This window comes from Neopelma chrysocephalum, unplaced genomic scaffold, assembly GCF_003984885.1.
Source record: "Neopelma chrysocephalum unplaced genomic scaffold, ASM398488v2 Primary Assembly neopelma1_67, whole genome shotgun sequence".
In the NCBI taxonomy this organism is placed as follows: domain Eukaryota; kingdom Metazoa; phylum Chordata; class Aves; order Passeriformes; family Pipridae; genus Neopelma; species Neopelma chrysocephalum.
This window is the reverse complement of record NW_020897726.1, coordinates 10,904,669-10,923,885: the sequence shown is the minus strand read 5'-3', so window position 1 is coordinate 10,923,885 and position 19,217 is coordinate 10,904,669. Positions and strand designations below refer to the sequence as shown.

Sequence of the window (19,217 nt, the reverse complement as noted above, 5' to 3'; positions counted from 1 at the left end):
TCCATAAGTCCAAGGCACTGTCAACAGAATTAAAAGATTGCCCAATGGAAGGAAGTTTTAGAATTCTGACTACTTATTATTTTTTATTTTTGATTTGTTCTTAGTTTCTTCCATTTTTCTAGTGTTTTCTATTAGCTGTGTAAGTTACTGTCACTAATCTGAGCACCACAGCCAGCATTTCTCTCAGTAACACAGGCTCTGATGTCCAGTCTTGTGCATCTTGCATATATAGACTCCATGCTTCAGCACCCTCCTGGCTGGAGCCAACCCTCCTTCTTACTGCAAACCAAGGAGAAGGGTGAAGGCAATAGCCTTAGGGATACCAGGCTTGTTTAAACTAAGCCACCATTATCTAACAGAAAGGGAAGAGAGCATAAATCAAAGTCAAAGCTGTGACTGACTATGCAAAAAAGTCATATGACTGCAACATCCTCATGTGATTGTTGCATTTTTGTTGTTATTCAATCAACTACATCCCGGTTGAAATGTCAGGTTTCGAAGCCATTCACAATTATTTTTTAAACCATGTGGGACATCAATTGCACTCCTTTGTTTCCAGGTTGTTAATCCTAGAAGTGAAAAGTGACCTTCAAACACTGTGGTTCAGCACAAGTCTGCTGGGGAGAAAGGAGGTTTGAACACTCATTCCCAGGAGGGTTTTGAGAACCTCCAGAGGAAAGCTGCTGACAACAAATGTCTGTTAATTAAAAACAAAAATTTATCAGCCTAAAAACAATAAAGTTGGTTAGGATGGAGTTTTTTGCCATGTTATTTGATACATGAAATTGTTACATAAATTTTGAGTGACAGTCTCAATTAGGACCAGCTGGTGGAAATTATTAAACATGTTGTAAATAGACTTCAAAGGCACTGAAGATCAGGCCTGTGGTTAGAGGAATCCAAAACCACCAGGGCTGGGATAATAACTAAAAGGTGGCTTTACTGTGATGCTACGGTCCTTCACGTTCTCCCTCCTCACCTCTTGGGCCTTAGACTACACATTCCTGCAGGGCTGAGGTAGAAAACGTTTGGGTCTGCTTGTGCTGTGGCTGCAGCCAACAACATTCATAAGAAAAGAGGAGAGGAGAAAACCATGTAAGAAGGGAAGAAAGAGCTAGGAGGAACAGAGGTGTAAAAGAAGTGAAAATAAGAATAAAAAGCCAAGGAAAAGTATGATAAGTGAATGCTGAAGAGACCTCTTGCAAGCTGAACTGACTTCTCCAAATGTCCCAGCCATAGCTGACTGTGTCTGAAAATGAGCCTATCTGAAACACTGAAAAGTTGTTTGAAACTGGTGGAACATCACCAGATCTTAAATTAACCTTATAGTTTTTACACTATTATTCTTGGTCTCTGAATTGCAAAAAGCTTTGCAATTTAAACAACTGAATTGAATTGTGCAACTGTAAAGGAGAAAAGGTTTAAAATATACCCTAAACATTCTCCTAGCAAAGAAACACACATTCAGGGAGATTTAGGGCTTCATCTGACAAAGAAGTGCGTGGGCAGGAAGTGCTTGGTACCTCACAGCTTTAGTGCCTCAGTTATTAAATCTCATTGAGGAGATACACATCTCTGCTACCTGAAGGCCTGTCAGATGACAGGGTGTGAACACAGCTTATGTACCTGCATGTCCAGACTGACAGAGCTGGCATGCTCACACTGCTATCACACTGCCATCAATGCAACATGAATACAGGAATTGTTAATCACTGCTTACTAGAACTTAAAAAAAAAAGAAAAAAATGGAAAGGAAAAAAAGAAGAAGAGAAAAAAAAAGAAGGGATTTGAAGAATGAACTTGTCTTTTAGCCAAGACAGCAAAGGAAAACGAGACAATCTTGTTTTGGCAACCAGGTATGTTTAGGTAAATGCTGTCTGCCATTACCAGTGTTCTCTCAAGGGAACTCTGCTTAAGGCTGGACAAATTCCCTTTCTGGGAAGAAATCATCTGTGTCTCACTTCACATGGGACAATGGCCATCAGCTGGCTGAACTGAACATGTAAACAAAGCTGCCTCAGCAGTCTGCAGTTCTTGTTGTACTGGGAAAAAAACCTCCTGACCAGTTTCTTGTATCATCAGTCTCAGTTTATCACTAAAAAATGCATTAACCCTTGCTACTGATCAAAGAGGCTTTTAGTAATTCTAGCACCTTTATTTTTTGCTTTTGTAGTAGCTAAAGCTGTGTATTTTACCATTTTTTATGGGAAGGTATTTCCTTGCAGTCATATATTTCTCCAAATTCCTGTGTTGGAATTGGTCATAGAATCATAGAATCATAGAATTTTTAGGTTGGAATAGACCTGTAAAATCATTGAGTCCAACCATTAACTCAGCACTACCAAGTCCACCACGTCCCCAAGTGCCACATCTACATGTCTTTTAAATTTCTCCAGGGATGGTGACTTGATCACTTCCCTGGGCAGCCTGTTCCAATGCTTGACAATCCTTTCTGTGTAGAAATTTTTCCTAATATCTAATCTAAAATTGTTTGCAATCTAAAGATCTTTTCCAAACTTGGCTTTTGATGACAGTACAGGAACACAGAATGACCACAGCATGTCTGAGGAAGCTGGGGTTGTTTAGCCTGGAGAAAAGGAGGCCCAGGGGTAACCTTGTCGCTCTCTATAACTACTTGAAAGGAGGTTGTAGCGAGGTGGAGATCAGTCTCTTCTTCCAGGTAACAACCAACTGGATAAGAAGAAATGGGCTGAAGTTGCACCAGGGGAGGTTTAGATTTTTTTGTGATACAAGTAATTTTTGGCCTGACTTCCTCTTAAGGGAAGGCTTGGATGAGCATGCCAGCTCTCTGCTTTTTTAGGGGAGTCTCTCACTGGTCTCTCCCTACAAATGCTAAACTCCCTGTTTAGTCATAGCCATGTGTGTGACAGTGCCCCAAAATGCTTCATGAAAGTACCTTGTGGGGAAGATAGGGGAATCCAAGAAATCATCTGCAGAATTCGACATCAGCAAATTCCCACAATAGCTCAGCCTTGAGATTCAAACCCACAGAGTGCCCCAGTCCACTCATCCCGCACAGGTGGACTTGGCTTCCTTGCTCATGGCAGTGTTAATTCGTGCAGATGACCAGCAGCTGAAGACAAAGCACGAGAACAGATACTGACCCTCAGACTGTACCACACACTTTTTTTTTTAAAGGTGTGTAAAAAAGCAAGTTTATTCAGTATGTCTAGGCAGGCTGGTTGGGGTTTTTCTAACTATGATGACAGTGAAGGAGGAGATGTAGCTATCCTGATAATCCCAGTGCTCTGTGGTGCTAGCCTGCAGTCTTCCAAAGCCTCTGTAAGCTTCTGGCTTGCTCCGTGTGCAACTCAGCCGACCCACTTTCAGTGTTGCAGCTGCCACAGTTAAATTACAATCTGAACATTGGTTTTACTCTACTACTTTTCTCATATTGATTTAATGAATTGTTAATGATGTGGTTTAGAGTCACCATGATTCATCAAGACACAGACCTCTTCCAATCAGGAGAGCAGATAATGCTGTGAAGGTGCATGATTATTGCAGCAGGAGACTCATATTTTACATCATATTATAATGAAATCAATTTAGACCTCCCTGTTGCCCAGAAGTATTAAAGACAGATTTTGGTATCATTCAGCTCAAGAGAGCAATCAAATTTTTGCTGAAAAGTTCTTTTTTCTCTAAAGATATTCATTGATATTTTGGCTAGGAAAAGAAGAAAAAATTCTTCCAAAAAAATGTTGCAGAAACAATAAAACCAGTAAACCCCAAACAAAAAGGTGACCTATCAAAGTGAATATAGTTAAGAAGAACATCTGAACATCTGCTATGTAGTTACTTTGGTGAGAGGACACCGAAGGAGAAGTAGTCTCACAGGTAAAGCTCCTTTAAAACTTTTCTAAGAAACAAGGTAAACTGAATGTACTCAATTGTACCTTATTACCCTGTATATGCTATGTTTCACTTATTATGGGCTAGGCATAAGAGTTCACCACACAAGCTCAGTTGTTTTATGGTCCGGTGAAATTTCCTTGACTGCTTAAGAAATAGCCTCCACATTTCCCTGAAATAGGACTCAGAATTAATGAAAAAGCAGGCAGCTGAACTTTAACATAACATACTCTTTAATGTGTTAACATCAAAAAAGTGGGCAAAATGCTGCTTTTGCACTGTATTCCCACTGACTCATGGCAGTAATTCAGAGAGTAGTCTCTTCCATAGAGGCTGGGCCCAGCAGTGAATATACAGGCAATAGAAACAGGAGAAAAAATATTATTATATTACATAGCAACCAGCTTTCTATCTAGAAGCCCAATTTAGATAGTAACATTTATGGCATAAAAGGAAGGCAAAATCTGGGCTAGTGGAGCTATTGTGCTCCTAGTGGTATGTTGGTGTCACCCTAGGATTTAAATCCACCTGGATCCACCTTCTGTGGCTGACAGTGTTGAGGAAGACTCATTTGAAGGCCTGAAGGGAAATAGAAGGAAGAAGGTCATATGGGGTTTGGTTTGGTTTGGGTTTTTCCAAGTTTGCCTGCTGCCACTTGCACAGACTAGTCATGGCTTTCTGGGGCTGTGGGTTAACAAGTGAGGCACTGGAGGAACAGTCTGACTGTGCTGTAACTTGCCCATTCCCACACATCCATCACCACATCGACTCGTCTTTGGCTGCTGCAGAGTAACAGGTGGCAGGATCAGGCCCTAATGTCACAGTACAGCACTGACAGGGCAGAGGAGGACACTGAAGCTGGCAATGCAGCTGTGCAGCCCCCAAATCAGTATTTTGGCAGGGTTATTTCCCTGGCCCATGGCTGCAGGGGCTCCTGCTTGTGGAAACTTCAACAGGAACTGCCGTTTCACTGGGACAAAAGTATATTTTTAATGTCCTTATCCCAAAGGCATTACATAATAATCTTTAACAGTTCTGATCACATGTGGGCAAGGAAATACATTAAATATATAAGAGTTAGTCTTCTGAATTCATCTTAAATACCAATATCCTCTATTTATATGATAGGAGCAGTAAATTTGCACTGATTCTGTTCTAAATCTACATGGGAATATGGTTATTTTATTTCAGCTTTCTTTGCCAATACTGGGAAATTTAACACAGCTTTACTGTGTGAGAACCAAAAAATTGATTTAATACAGCAGCCTACTTGCAATCCCGGGCTTAAGTGAAATACTGAGGGTAAAGTCTGTCTAGCATGTGTCTAGCACTGATCACCAGATCTATGAGCTCTGCACGAGAAATACTGTATAAGATGACAAGAATCATTACAGAAAATGTGTGTGCATCATGTAATAGATATATTTGCTTCTTAGATCTATAATTTAAACTGTCTCCCCTAAAAGAGCAAAATACTTAACAAATCTTCCCTCAGCCATACTGCTTAATTGCAGCTGGTTTCTCAGAGCACTACTGTACCCAGTGGCCTGGGAGGAAGAGAAAACTCTTTCGTGCCTAAGAGGTTTCACTGCAAATGATTCAGACTGCAAAAGGTTCAGTTCTGCTGTACATGGAAAGAAGTCGAACAGTTATTAAAAAAAATTTAGATCCAATGTGTGGTAGTTGACATTCTTCTTAGTAAGGAATATTATATCTAATCTGAACAGTCTGAATTTAATCCTGTACTGTAAGTATCTGACATCAAAGTATAAAAAATGGAATAGTCCTGCAGAAAAAGTAAATAAATGAGAAGCATAAGTGAAGAGGAGAAAAACAGATTTTACATTTAAACCTCTATAAATTTACATTGATTTTTCATCCTGCAGTTGTGGTGAGTGGTGTTTGAATTAAGGCAAAATAATATGTTTTTATATAATAAGAACAAAATGATGAAATGAAAATAGATATAATTTGATCTTTTAGTTCCCAATTGTTTGCTACATTTCAGAAAATCTAGTTCTTCTGTTCTTACAAAATACAAAATAACTTTTGAATACAAAACGGGTTATTGAATGGTGTGTTGTAGAATGAAAAATAAAAAGATAAGAAAACTCAGTATTTGCTAAGACATAGAGGCCAAAGAAACCCAAGCTGTAAATAATTCTTCAGTGAGCAATTTTCTTAACAGTAGAATTTCCATGGATATTCTGATAACAAATAAAAACTACAATATGGGTGCTGAGGGCAGATTAATTACTAATAAATGTCCATGTACTTGAACTTTATTCAAATCAAGAATTTTAATCAAGACATTGATGAAAGTAAGGAAATGTAGTATATAGCCCAAACAGCTATATTTGTTTTATTTAGAATATAATGGGAAGTCAGATCTTCTTTACTTTGCCATGCTGTTTTTTGTCTAGGATGAAATTCAAAAGTCTAAAACTGGGAGCAAACGATGAAACTGTTTACCTATTTTGACAGCTTAATTACTGGATTTCACCCAGATACACACTTAATGTTCTCTTGCCCTTCTGTGTCCCAATACTTTTACTTTGAACATAAAGATGTTTACATTTTTGGGCAGAAGTAATCTTCTGAGTAGCAAAAACTCAGCTGGAGGAGGTCACTGATCAGCGAAAATGAACCTCTCAGTGAAAATGCCAATTGATGCCCTTTGCTGCGATGGTGTTGCTGCTTGGCAGCTGAGTGAGAAGTGGCCTTGGCAGTGCTGGGTTAAACACTGGTCTTGATGATCTCGAAGGTGTTTTCCAAGCCAATAGGTTCCATGGTTCTACAAGTAGAGAGCATTGCTGAGGCGTAATGACACGGGGCTGGAACACTGTCAGCAGCAGCCACTTTTCAGATCAATATTTTGCATGGATATGGTTTCCACCAATTCCTCAGAAGAAATTCAGCTCTGGGTTCTGGTAGATGTCTTTACCTGATAAGACATCTCAAAATTTTCTCATAGAACCACAGATGAACTATCAGAATAGTGAGATCAGTTTATTTGCTTCAATTTTTTGCTTGTGTCTTAACAGCACAAAAGGGAGTTACGATGCCTATCTCCTCGTCTAACTGAAGCATGATAGAAAGCTTCATAGTAAGTGCTCAGGGCCAGGTGACTGAGGAGAGAAGGGAGAGAGAATTTTCAGAAAAAAAATGTTAAAAACATAACTACTGTCTTGGGCTGCTTTGCAGAGAGTCTGCAAGACATCATCCTCTCCATCTCAGCTGTGCAAACAGAGAGCACAATGAGGTGGGGTGTTCCAAATATCTTCTGCAGCTGCAAAAAAGATACATGAATACAAAGAAGGCAACTTCTTTGCCACTCTACTCCTTGGGTAAATAATTTACTTTGCTTTCTACTAGTAAGGTAGAAAAATCAAGAGAAGGGAGAGTTAGTAATACTTTAAGCAAAATGAGCACTGCAAGTATAACAATATGTAAAATATTGTGCAGCTGTATATGCAGATATCAATAACCACCATTAGCACTCTGCCCACTGCGCTGAGGAATGGCAGCATATTTCTGACCCCGTGTATCCCCCCAGCACCTCCAATACCCTGTTAAAGACATGTACTTGCAGTGACTGAAAACATTTGAAGGCAACTTTGATTTATTTCTTTAATTCATACGAAATGGGAAGATTCTGAAAGAAAGTGACTGAAGGTACCATTTTGTTTCAGTGGAGCAGCCCACCGAAACATCATAAAGCAGCTCCCCTTCCTCTGGATAACCCAGCATGGTCTTCCCAGGAGCTAATACAGTCTCCCTGGGATAGATATGGCACTGACGACTGCTCCTTTGTTTAAGTAGCTAAAATGTTTCTAGCTGTCTAAATTCAGTGGAAACAGAACATTGTATGAAAATCACAAAGTGTTTAATTAAGAATCGTCTGCCAGGTCTCTGAGGCTCTTAGAACCACAGCAACTTTAAATAAAAAAGTAAGGAACAAACTGCATAATGAAATTTTTGAAGTCAAATGTAGCAAGGCTTAAGGACATCACTTGAGTCTCCTGAAAAGCCCAGGGAGGATATTTACACTGCTCTATAGTGACAAGCTTTGGACTTCAGGTGACATTTGTTAGCAAACTTCAGCATGGTGTGTTCATGCAGATGGAAATTAAAAGCTCCAGAAAATACAATCTCATGGAAATCTTCACTCACGTTACAGAACCAGACTCTTATCACAACTGTGTACTGAAAGCAGAGGGACTTGCAAAATCTGTCTTTTATTGATCTACAATGCATTTTATAGTTTTCATTCCTATAGTATTTGAATGCTTTTCATGTGTTTTTGGATTACACAGAACTCTCTCACAGAATATATTTGTAATAGATACTATTTTTAAATTGAAAAAAAGAAGTTTCCAGTTATTTACAACAGAAGAAAGAAGATTTCCTGTTGGGTGGGGACCAACCAAGTCATCCAAGCTTTGAGGTGGCTTCTCCTTAAAACAAGCATCTGTGATACACAAGAAAGACTTTGGTTCTTAAGAGCTATTTCTGGTTAGAACATAAATGGGAACTATTTACTATTTAAATAAGAACAAATATAGACTAAGACAAAGCAGGCAATTTAAAAGAGACTCTATCCCTACTCATTGCATTCTTGTTGGACGGGTTCTTTTGCTACGCCTCACTTTAGGGCCATTTAAACGGCTGTAAGGGCCATAGTAACGTCTGTAAGGGTCTGTTTCCCACTAGTAACCTTTGGTTAAGTTCCTTTCCTAATCCCAACTCTGTTGTTGTTTTAGAAGTCAGTCCTCTAATGCTTTTGCAGAAGGTTTTGTGGAGAAAGTGATGGACACGTTTTTTTGCTAGTAATAATTTACAGAGATAGTACTGAGAGCAGGCAGATACATCTTCAAGATACATCACAATCTTTAAGCAGCGATTTTAAATTCAGTTAAAAAATTACTAGCCTGGGCGATTATAAAGAACAATCTGGGAGACCAGAAGGGTATTTAATGCTATTTCTTATGTACCTGCAAACCATTGAAAGGAAGCAATTTTGTACCAGTATATGTAACCTTTCATTTACCTTTACAGTCTCCAAATAAGCATGTATTAATTTAAATTCTAATAGCCTACAGCAGGTTTTCAAATTGAATAGGGTGAGAAATTTTAAAAGGTCATAAGAATAAAGACAAGACTTATCTGGTTAGCTAAAAGGGCTCCTTTGATGTTTATATCTTCCCAAGTTTCACTGCAATTAAGAACTGGCAAAACGGACTTGCTAATAGAACCACTTAGTGTTAGTACCACAGCAGTATTTAGCAGGCATAATCAACTATCACTGCTTTGTGCTAAGCATTTCATGACCATATAATGATCAGCCAGGCAGCCAAGCATTGCTGGAGTGTTTTCATGTGCTCTTGTGATTCTACAGTATGGCCTTGGCTCAGCCAGTCTTCTACCAGGCCAGCTTTGGTGCCCTGGGAAACACAATCCTACTTAGTACTTGCCTATTATCTATGTAATTCATTAATTGTAAGCAAAGATTGCTCTTGTATTAACTCAGGCTCTTGTGGTAGCCATAGGGCCAGCAGGTAATCTCTGGTGGCTTCCAGTTTGGCCAATACAGATAACAACAGTTAGGGGGCAGGAAGAATGTGGCAGCAGAGAATAAGTAGCATAGTTACACCTTTTTTTTGTGTGATTGGAGTAACACTTCGGTGATCCGGGACGCAAATCTCAGAGAAACCTACGTGCCCACAGAGAGGAGAAGGCGCTTAGAGATGCAATCCTCTCTCTGCTGGGGACCTAAGGAAACTTTTAGTGTCATCCTTTTCTCGTTATCATTGTAAGGGACTTCTGAATGCTGCTTCCTTTCTTTCACCCTCTCAGGCTGTAATGGGCCACAGCTGAAGCAAGAAAGAAGTAGGCTCTGTCCCCTGGAGTGCAGGTATTCCAGGAGCAATGCAACAGGGCCAAAGGCTTGATCTGACATTTTTCTGCTTTTTGCTTTCACTTGTTTTACATTTGCATGGGAGGAGTCTTGTCTAACTGTTTCAAAATCTTATCAAGCCTTGGATGATAACTAATAAGTCCCCATCTGGACATGATGTAACATGAACAGGCAGAAGTTATGTCAAGTTAGAGAACAAATGGTTACTGGTTCAGTGGTGTTTCCTGTGGAAAGCCCGTCAGAGCCATGCTCTGGAGTCTGCCTGAGCTTCAGTTTGCTGGTGAGTCTGAATATGCTTACTTGGACCTGGGTTGCCTTGAATGTTTTGTATCCTTTTGGGGAGGATGTGGTTGCCCTGCAAAATAAAGGAGGCTGCATATACTGATGCACAGACAACTCTTTCCAGTTTGAACAGAGGGAGCCAGTGGCTGTTTGGGCTTCTTTAGTCTGCTGTGTGATGGAAAAACATCTCAAATTGTCTGAATTCATTCAGTCACATTCAGACTCTCCTGTATCTTAAGCCTTATGGAGTAAATTTTGTTAGATTTAAGATTAGAACATGAACAAATATCCAAATTTTCTCAATTGGTATTGAAGCAGTTTCTTCACAATAATCAGGATATGTAAAATGCCTTGAAAAATTTCACGTATTTTGGCAGAAATGGCATTCTCTGCCAAATAAAAGAGCAAGAAAATTAATATAGTGTGTTGTATGATAGGATGAAGGGCTAGTGACACAGTAATGGGTTAGGGAACAATTATGGCTAGAAATTGGTCAGAAGGCAAAAAGTGTAATAACAATTGTTTTATTTTAGTCAGATTGTTATTTCCAGTTTTGTTTCAGTGAAAGATCATCCATGGTTTCTGTTTCATTGTAGAAGCTCTTCTGCAGTGATTCTGTTTTCCTCACAAGAAATGGAAGGCTGGAAGGTCCTACAATGGCAGGATCCTAGGAATCCTGAGAGAGGAGACATCAGCAAAGCTCCTGGATCATGGATAATTTCATTGATTTCTATTAAGTATGAAACTGGCAGCAAGTTGGCAATCCAGGGTGGAGTTATGAGCCTCGATTCTTTCTTATATTTGAACTCACATAGTATTGTTCCTTGTTCCTGGGTTAACTTCATGTCTGAATATGGAAGAATCTTGCTTTTACTATTTGAAACAAGTTGGTTTTGACCCACAGAATGTGCATATGAAACAGTTTCCTGTAGTTTGGTGCCCTTTGTCCTCTTTAATACCCCAAAGAGGCAAATGTCTGGTAAACTGCTCTGGATACCAGATTTGCATATGTGCTGATCAGCCAGCCAGCTGCTAGCAGTATTCATAGTATCTGAGTTTTGCCTGCTTTTCTATCAGTTGAAACACTAATTTTAGTCTAATTCCTCATCCACCTGCCAATTCTTACTACAGCTATGAGATTATAATCTTTGAGATTTAAGCACTTGAAAATTGGCCATGGGGTGACTGGTGCAGAAGGAATCACAGACAGATGATCAGGCAGAATAATCAAAACCATGGGTTTTTTTTAGGAAACCTGTTAAAATTTAGTTGTTTGAACATAAACCAGAAACATCATGCATTGGACCTCAGCAGTTTTCTAACTGCTATGCACTACATCGGAAACTCAAATTGGTATTTGGGAGTCCTGCTTACATAGGGAAATTTTTAGATGGCTAACAGCCAGCATCACAGCCCTGGGGCATCTTTTCTGGAGATGTGTCCACACTGAGGGTCTGTAAGAGCTGAGCAGGGCACGTAAGATGCACAGCGTGCACTGGGGCTTCATGGTTTTTGAGTCCCCTGGCTGACCTCCAGGGATGCGTGAATCATCTGGCTCAGTGTCAGAGGTGGGAATGCTGTAAAATGCAATTTATTTCCTCTTCCTCTACGCCAAGTACTGCAATATATACAGACTCCTACGTAAATTATTTTGGATACATAGCTATAAATTACAGCCACACACAATCCAACAGTTTTAAAACAACAAAAAAACACCACATATTGTTCTCATGTACTCTTTAGTTGCTTTATAGGACTCCCTCTGTTCGTGACTGTTTCTGTTGTTGTTGGAAGAATAAATCTTCTCAAAGTAGATCATCGTAAGGATGGAATCTGTCCAGTGACCACTTAAGTAGAAGTTTGCTGCCAGAACAAGTTTATTTCAGCTGTGATCATGAAGAGTCTTACGTGCATTTATTTGTTTGTTCTCCAGTAGTATCTTTAATATTGAGACACTCTACTAATTTCTTTAATATTTTCCAGTATTTTTCCAAATGGAAGTAGATAAAGACATAAGAAAAGGTCAGAGAGAGACATCCCTGTTTTTTTTCAGCACAGATAGGACAGCCTTATATGTCATCAGGTGTCCAACATACCTTGGTTACCTCAGTACGGACTTATTACTGGCACCCAGATGTGTTTCTTTCTGCAAGAACTGACTTACATTGCTTGTGCTCTTTGATAGTCACTGCTCTGTAGTTTTGCTATGAAAAGAAGGATGGACTTGTGATTCAAGCATATAAGCAAAAGTTAGGGTGTCCAGGTTTTTTCCTCTGGCAGTGTCATGTATTTCAGCAAACTTGTGAGTATTTTGTGCCTTTTTTTTCTCCTCTTTTCCTCATCCTCTGTACAGCAATGCTCAGAAGGGAAAAATAGGAGAAAGTTAATCCAGTTGTTAGCAGACACAGACAACTAAGCACCTGTTAGCAGATGAACTACAGTCACTACTGTGTGGAGGCCCAGAGGCGTTTTCTCAGGTGTACAACCTCCTTCAGGGTTGTACACCTGATGAATGACAAAATGGTAGTGCCACCTCTGCCCCCAATGCACAGGTCAGGACAGAGACCATCCCTGTAGCTCCTTACTGAAGGGGTAGGCGACTAGAGGACATGCCAAATAGGAAGGTGCATCACTGTATCACTGTTCTTTAGGAGAAAAGAAACCTTCTGACATGTTTCAGACAAGTGTCTAGAAAACCAGAAGCAGTTCCTTGTTGAGGGCAAGGGGAGCTTTAGTACCTCTGAGTTTCTAGGTGTCGTCCTCAGAAGCACAGGCAGAGGCAGCTTCTGGGAAGAACAGGCAGGTGGAATTGACCAGTGGTTATAGAGGATGATTAAAGGTTAAGTGGGATTCATTTTGCTAGAAATATCATGTGATATGGAGTTTGAACATGTGAGTAAAGGGCACTGATGAGACAGAACCTTGAAACAGCATCAGCTGGAAAGACAGGTCATGCTGGAGCTCCATCAGCACCTCTGATGTACAGCTCTGCTTGTGGGCTTGCTTGGAGGTGTCAAATCATGAATATTGTGGCATCATGTGAATTCTCATGTAGGCTTCAGGTAGAGGCTCAGAATTCTGGAGAGGAGGGGTTTCTGGTGGCCATTTTCATCTGCAAAACCTGCATGGGGAGGCCAAGGGAGTCATGACTCCCTGTATGCAAAAGAGGGGAGTGGTAGGCACACAGGGCAGGGAGTAAAGATATCAGTCTCCAGAAAGGTAGGTTAGATAGAGACAGAGATGTCTGAAGCAGACTCCAGGCAGGAGGATCTGCAGTAAAATTTAAGGCAGCCTTATCTCAAGGCAGGCAGATCTGCCTGCAGGCTGGGTCCCTCTTTTATGCTCGGCCAAGCTCCTAGGGTGAAGTTCGAGTTAGTGCTTCACTTTGCAAAGACCTGTTGGTCCCCAGCCCTGTGGGAGCTTCTGAGCAAACACACAGGCTATGGAAGAATGCTGAAGGCTCTCTTCCGCCCAAAGAGTTTATGTATAGTGAATACAGAGGGTTCTTTTTCACCTCATCTATTGTCCATTTATCATACAGAAACAGTAAGTGATACCAGGCTTTTCTTTTTTTTTATTTATTTTTTATTTTTTGTAATGCAACCCATGGTTACAAACTGCTATTTCAGTTTTATCTTATTTTAGTTCTATTTCAACATTACTTCAACAGATACTTCAAGAGAAGTCCATACTTGCAGAGGTAAACTACAACAAAATCTCATGTGCCTATAAAGAGTGCTTTAAAACCAGAGTGCATTACAAGCCAGTGCTGCACAGATGCTTGTAAGACTGGGAAAAACAACAACAGAACTGGGTAGACAGAAAAGCAAAGCTTTTAGAGATCAAAACTGTACCTCATTAGTCTCCGTTTAAAAGTGACGTGACGTGGTTTTACATGCACACCTGCAAATGTTCCTTGTTTCATTCACACAGAAGGGTGGATTTATTTTGTATAATTAGAACTAATCTAATTACTTGTAGGGCATATGCAATGGGCATATTTCATGTGATTTGCAAAGATAAGGCTCTGTGGAAGGCTTGCAGAAGCCTTACTTGATGTTGACTAAACAGCATTTAGATTGCTAAGAACCCACTGCCATAACAAAACAGAAATTCAGGTACAGCAGGTATTTTGAAATATCAGATCACTTCTCTGATGACTAATATGCAATTAGCAATATAACAGATCTTACTAGAAAAGGAAAGGCATAAAACTTGTTTCTTATGTCTCTCATGTGACATGGTAAGAACAAACCCTACTGGCTGTGAAGGAAAGACAAAGCAATCCGTGTACCCGAACAAAAATGCTGATCAGCCTGCTGACATTAAGTCTTGTTGTTGTTCTTGCTCTTCTTCCCTCCATTTTAAGACCTGTTTTTGTTCTTTTGCAGGAGGGTAAGTCCCACCAAGGAGCCTGTTGCGTGATACTATGCTGTAAGAAGGTGCCTAGCTTTATTCTGCAGACAAAATCGAAAATTTGCAACAGCATTGCAGATTAAACAAGCATATTGCCTAAGGCAGAGCTGCTATGAACAACTCTCTGGTTGTTTTTATTTTTTACTTAGCTATTCTTAACAGGAAAACCAGGCAATTGCAAGTGAGAGTTTCAAGGCAAGTGTGAGTTTCAAGACCAGGAGGCATATTCACTCCCAGTATTAGGGAGCTAATCTGCCTCTTTAAACTCAATGGAGAGAGGGTCCTGCTTTATGGTCAGCCCCCTAAATCATTCCCAGGAGAGGTAGCAGGCACATACAGCTCTCTGCCCCAAATGCTCAGTGTTGCACTCCATCACTCTCTGCAAAAGTGTTGGTGTATTTTGGTTCAAAGGGAAGGGATCAGATCTACTTCTTCTGACTGCTGCATCTCTGAGAACATGAACTGTTAAACCGGACAGGTAGGGATTTGATTCTAGTGTTTTGGTTTTGGCTTGGCTAGTTCTTAACAGAGGTAGAAAAGGACTTTCCCAGGTGGAAAACTTCCTGTCTAAGATTTCTGTGAAGTAGCGCAATATCCTGGTTACTAGAATGCCTTAAAAAGTCCTTTTTCCTCCTTCCTGAGAGGGTACCCTTTCAATAAGACAGTCGTTCCATATCACAGTCTCTGCTTTCACCAAGCAGAGCTTATTCAGCTCTTAAATTCTCTCCTAAATTCTCATTTGCAATGGCTTTGCTTGCTTTCTGAATCTCCTTCTAGTCATCTTGCAAGTCTCTGGCAATTGCGTGCTCAGAACTAAGCGCATTACTGCAGCTGTTGGATATTCCTACAGCTCAAAATACATTTCACTGATCTGAACCACCAGGGCTTCATATATCACTTACTCTCAGCACCTTTCAACTCTACAGTTTGCTCTGTCTCTCTAAATACTTGTAGTCCAGATTTTTCCTTCAGTTGCTGGCTTCTATTAGGTCAAATATAATTAGATATCTACTTAAATTGTCCAAGTACAACCTGTGGCTTTCTTCCTCCACTATTGCCCAGTTTCTCTCTATTCTCTACATTAGGACACGGGAGGTGGACTAGAAACAAAAAGTGTTCACTCACTTGTAGATGTTTCTGATTAATTGCTAACCCTAATCACTGTCACATAAACATCTGACACCTCCTAAATGCCAGTATCAAATGCCTTACTAAAAGCCAGATGATCTGTCTTTATAATCTCCTCAAATTATTTGTAACTGTCAACAAAGTACTTCTGCTCACTAATATATGTTATTTCCTCAGTCTACTATCACATCCCTCGTGTTCTGTCACTTACCTGAGTAAGTGATATCACTTACCAGAACTGTAGCAAGTCCATTAGCTGATTCCCTTACTGACCAGTACAGCAAATTGCCTGGACTTCCTCTGTGCTGCAGTAAGCTCACATTTCACAAATATTTTCTTACTTGCTTTTATCAGTTACCGCATTACATCCTCATTGATTTTCAACTGTCCCTCATTTCAAATATGTTTTAAACAGATTTCCACCATTTCAGAGTTATCAATCTCCCTTCAGTGCTCCTGTATTAATAGGGTTTTCATATTCCTTTCCCTCCCAGGCACATTTGTGAAAGCTCTTCTTTCCTCAGCCTTCTGGTTAATTTATTGTTGCTGATCCCCTTAGCTTATCCTCTGAGGCTTAAATCTAGTCAGTTGGTTATTTGCAGTCCATCTTCCTTCATTCAGTGTAAAGCTACCACGCCACTTGCCACTGCACATTGTGAAACTACAGAGCACATGGCTACAGTGATGCTTAACTCTTAAGATATAATTCTAATGCTCTCTGAGGTTCACTTTTTTTTTTCCTTCTCAGCTGCTAAATCACATTTTGAGATGATAGTGCTGCTAGTATCACTGGGAGGAAAAGGGGCAGAGCATGTGTTAGATACTGGGTTGCTTCCTCAGCTGGGGCAGTGGAGGGTTTTTCTCCTGTATACAGGTAGTCTCAAGTGCTACTGTCTGGGGATTAATCCATGATCTCTTGAAAACAAAAACTTCAAATCATTCTTCAAATTAGTTGTTTGTACCACACTCCAGGAATTTCAGTGACTCATAAATCCTGTTATTTCAAAGCAAGGGAAGTACTTGAAAATATCACGTGGAGCTTAAATGTTCTAGCCTATTTCACGGACCAAGATTTTCTGCTAATCAGGACATGTTACATATCTTTGCTTGGATAGTCACCTCATGTTTCCTGTTCTAAATCAAGGTGCAGTGAGTGACATCTGTGAGTTTGCTGCCACCCTATATGTGTTTTTATATGCCAGACCACAATATTATGACTTTCTGGAGAGCAGCTATATACCAAACAACAAAACAGTTGCAAAAAGGAGAAGTTAAGAAAAATGAAAGGATTGTAGCTAAAAGGAAGATATTATTTAGCCTCCTTTGTACTTGCAACCTACTTTGAAATCAAGTATACCAAAAGCAGAACAGGATGAACAGGAAAAAAACCCACAGTGCAAATATTGGGGCAGATTTCTTCGGTCTAACAAATTGTTGCCTATTTTCTGCAGTTTGGTGAGCCCCCTAGAGCAATACTATTACCTTCTTTTCTATCCTATCCTTATCTCTACTTCTGCAGCCAAATATATAGCTTGTCTCTTGCCAGGTAGGTCATATCACACTGCTCTCTGCCATCTTTACAGATGCTCAGAAGCCCACTTGTGAAAACACCAGATCTTACTATCCCTGAGTCTAGGACATCCTCTGGAAGATTCCTGACTCCTGCTTTTAGAGTATCTTAGTAACAAAACGGATACCTTAATATCATGACTTCAGAAAAGGTACTGCTAATATGCGCACCCATCAAGTTTTGAGAACCTGACAACAAAATTCCGTAGGTTCACAGAAAGGCAGTTTTGCAACTGCTTGCAAAGTTTCATCTCAGAGGTGTCAAAATAGCAACCCACGAGCTCCTTCTTCAGGATGAATGCTTTCAGGCCTGTCCTCCCCCAGCTGTGTGACAATCATACAGGCATGGTGACCTCAGGCACAACTACTCACAACAGCTGAATTGCATCAACTGGCACAGGGAAATGACTCCTGGGGGACAGAAGCATCTGGCATGGTACAGACCACACAGGAGCCCTCCATCTATCTCCAAACACAACTGTCCAAGGCTGCACGGACCCTTTGAAGAGGCAAAAGACAAGGCTGTCCAACAACAACCAATCTTGCACTGCATCTGTTTCCTTCTAGCAGTAGGCTGTGAATACACGACTGAAACATTCTTTCTTTTGACACAGCCCTTTTATATAGTGTTTCACCAGAATTTCACAGGACAGCATATAGAAGGGAACATTTCATTTTAGTTTCAACAGTTAATTTCTTAGATGTAAAACATCTATCCAAAATAACCAAGAAATGACAAAAATACAGTGTTCCAATGTTTATAACTGTGGGTTTATTCCTGCAGAAGAGACTTGAGAGAGGAAACAAAAAGTGACAAAATGGAAGCCTTTGATTTGATTTCAAAACATGTTACTTCTGAATAAACTTAAAAGGTCATAAGCATTTAAAAGTTCTAATGGGGGTGGCTTAAGAGGAATCTTTCCAATGGTGAACTCCTTTGCTTCAAACTGTTGCCACTCTTCAGCTGATAATTCGCTCTTGGGTGTAAATAACTTCTCTGAGGTGGTGGTGTTGGTGACTGCAGCAGACGCTGAGGTGACGTGATGTCCAGAGGCACTGGCAGTCTGTCCAAACAAAGCACCACTTGAAGGTGAGGCAGAAGTGGTTGTGGCTGCATTAAAGGCTCCAAAGGCTGGGAGTGCAGTGGTGGTGCTGGAAGAGTTCACAGCAGCAGCATTGCCAAAGCCCGAAAACCCAGAAGTCCCAAAGCCACCAGCTGTTGCAGCTGTTTTAAAGGAGAAGGAGGCTGCAGATGGAGCTGCTGGGCTGCCAAACCCAGCAGGTTGGGGTGTGCTGGGAGAGGACGTCACCCCAAACGCAGGAGCACTACCAGCAGCAGAAGAGACCCCAGCAGCAGGGCTGGTTCCAGATGATGAGGAACTGATGAGGCTGGAACTGGCTTTAAAGGAGAAACTGCTGGCACCGGTACTGCTGCTGCTCACAGGAAAGCCTGCAAGTACAGAATTGATAACAAATATTACAATGGGTACCCCAGTCATATTAAACCACTGCTGTATTTCAAAAAATGCAGCAGCAGAGAAACTCCAGAAAATGTTGGTATCTGCTGGTTCTTAGGGCAGGAACTTACTTGAGAGCCCAAAGCTTGATGTTTGCTGTCCTCCCAGTCCAAAGGCAGGCGATGGTTGGGTGCCTGTGTTCTTGAAAGCAGAAAGCTGAAAAAATTCCAAAGATGTAAGTGAACACTAGATTCCAAAACAGGGAACTGTCTTTCCGTAAATACTTGAAGCAAAAATAGAGCTGCCCAGTCTGACATGGATCACTTCATCACGATCACATGCTCTTGCAGTTATGAACAAAATGCTTTCAGTCTCTACACACTCTTTTCTGGAAAAGCACTCCAGAAATGCAAATCTGTTAAAATCTATAGATTTTTTCCTGTCAGTCAATGACTTGATCACCTCTTGCTGCTCTCGTTCTCATCTCTTATTGTTTCATCTTGTGCTTTGTGACTCTATCTAGGGCACTGCTTTGACTCACTCTCTTCTCTCTCCTTGACACATCCAGTTTC

At 40.5% G+C, this 19,217-nt stretch overlaps 1 protein-coding gene and 1 long non-coding RNA gene across 5 annotated transcripts in view; one reads left to right on the top strand and one right to left on the bottom strand.

Moving 5' to 3' along the window:
- Positions 1-6,700: 6,700 nt before the first annotated feature.
- On the top strand, positions 6,701-7,182 carry LOC113968357. Its single transcript, XR_003534487.1, has 3 exons — positions 6,701-6,806; positions 6,921-6,982; positions 7,081-7,182. It is a non-coding gene; the product is annotated as an uncharacterized LOC113968357 (long non-coding RNA).
- Positions 7,183-14,995: 7,813 nt separating this feature from the next.
- Positions 14,996-19,217, bottom strand: part of NUPL2 (nucleoporin like 2) — a 6,568-nt gene continuing 2,346 nt past the window's right edge. For 2 of the 4 annotated variants that reach the window (XM_027684868.1, XM_027684867.1), the window contains 2 exons: positions 18,777-18,861; positions 14,996-18,638 (listed from right to left, as the gene is read on the bottom strand). In XM_027684868.1, the coding sequence (XP_027540669.1) occupies positions 18,028-18,638; positions 18,777-18,861 (696 nt within the window). In that variant the 3' untranslated portion in view covers positions 14,996-18,027. The remainder of the gene's footprint in view (positions 18,639-18,776; positions 18,862-19,217) is intronic. The other 2 variants (XM_027684869.1, XM_027684870.1) reach the window with 2 other exon arrangements.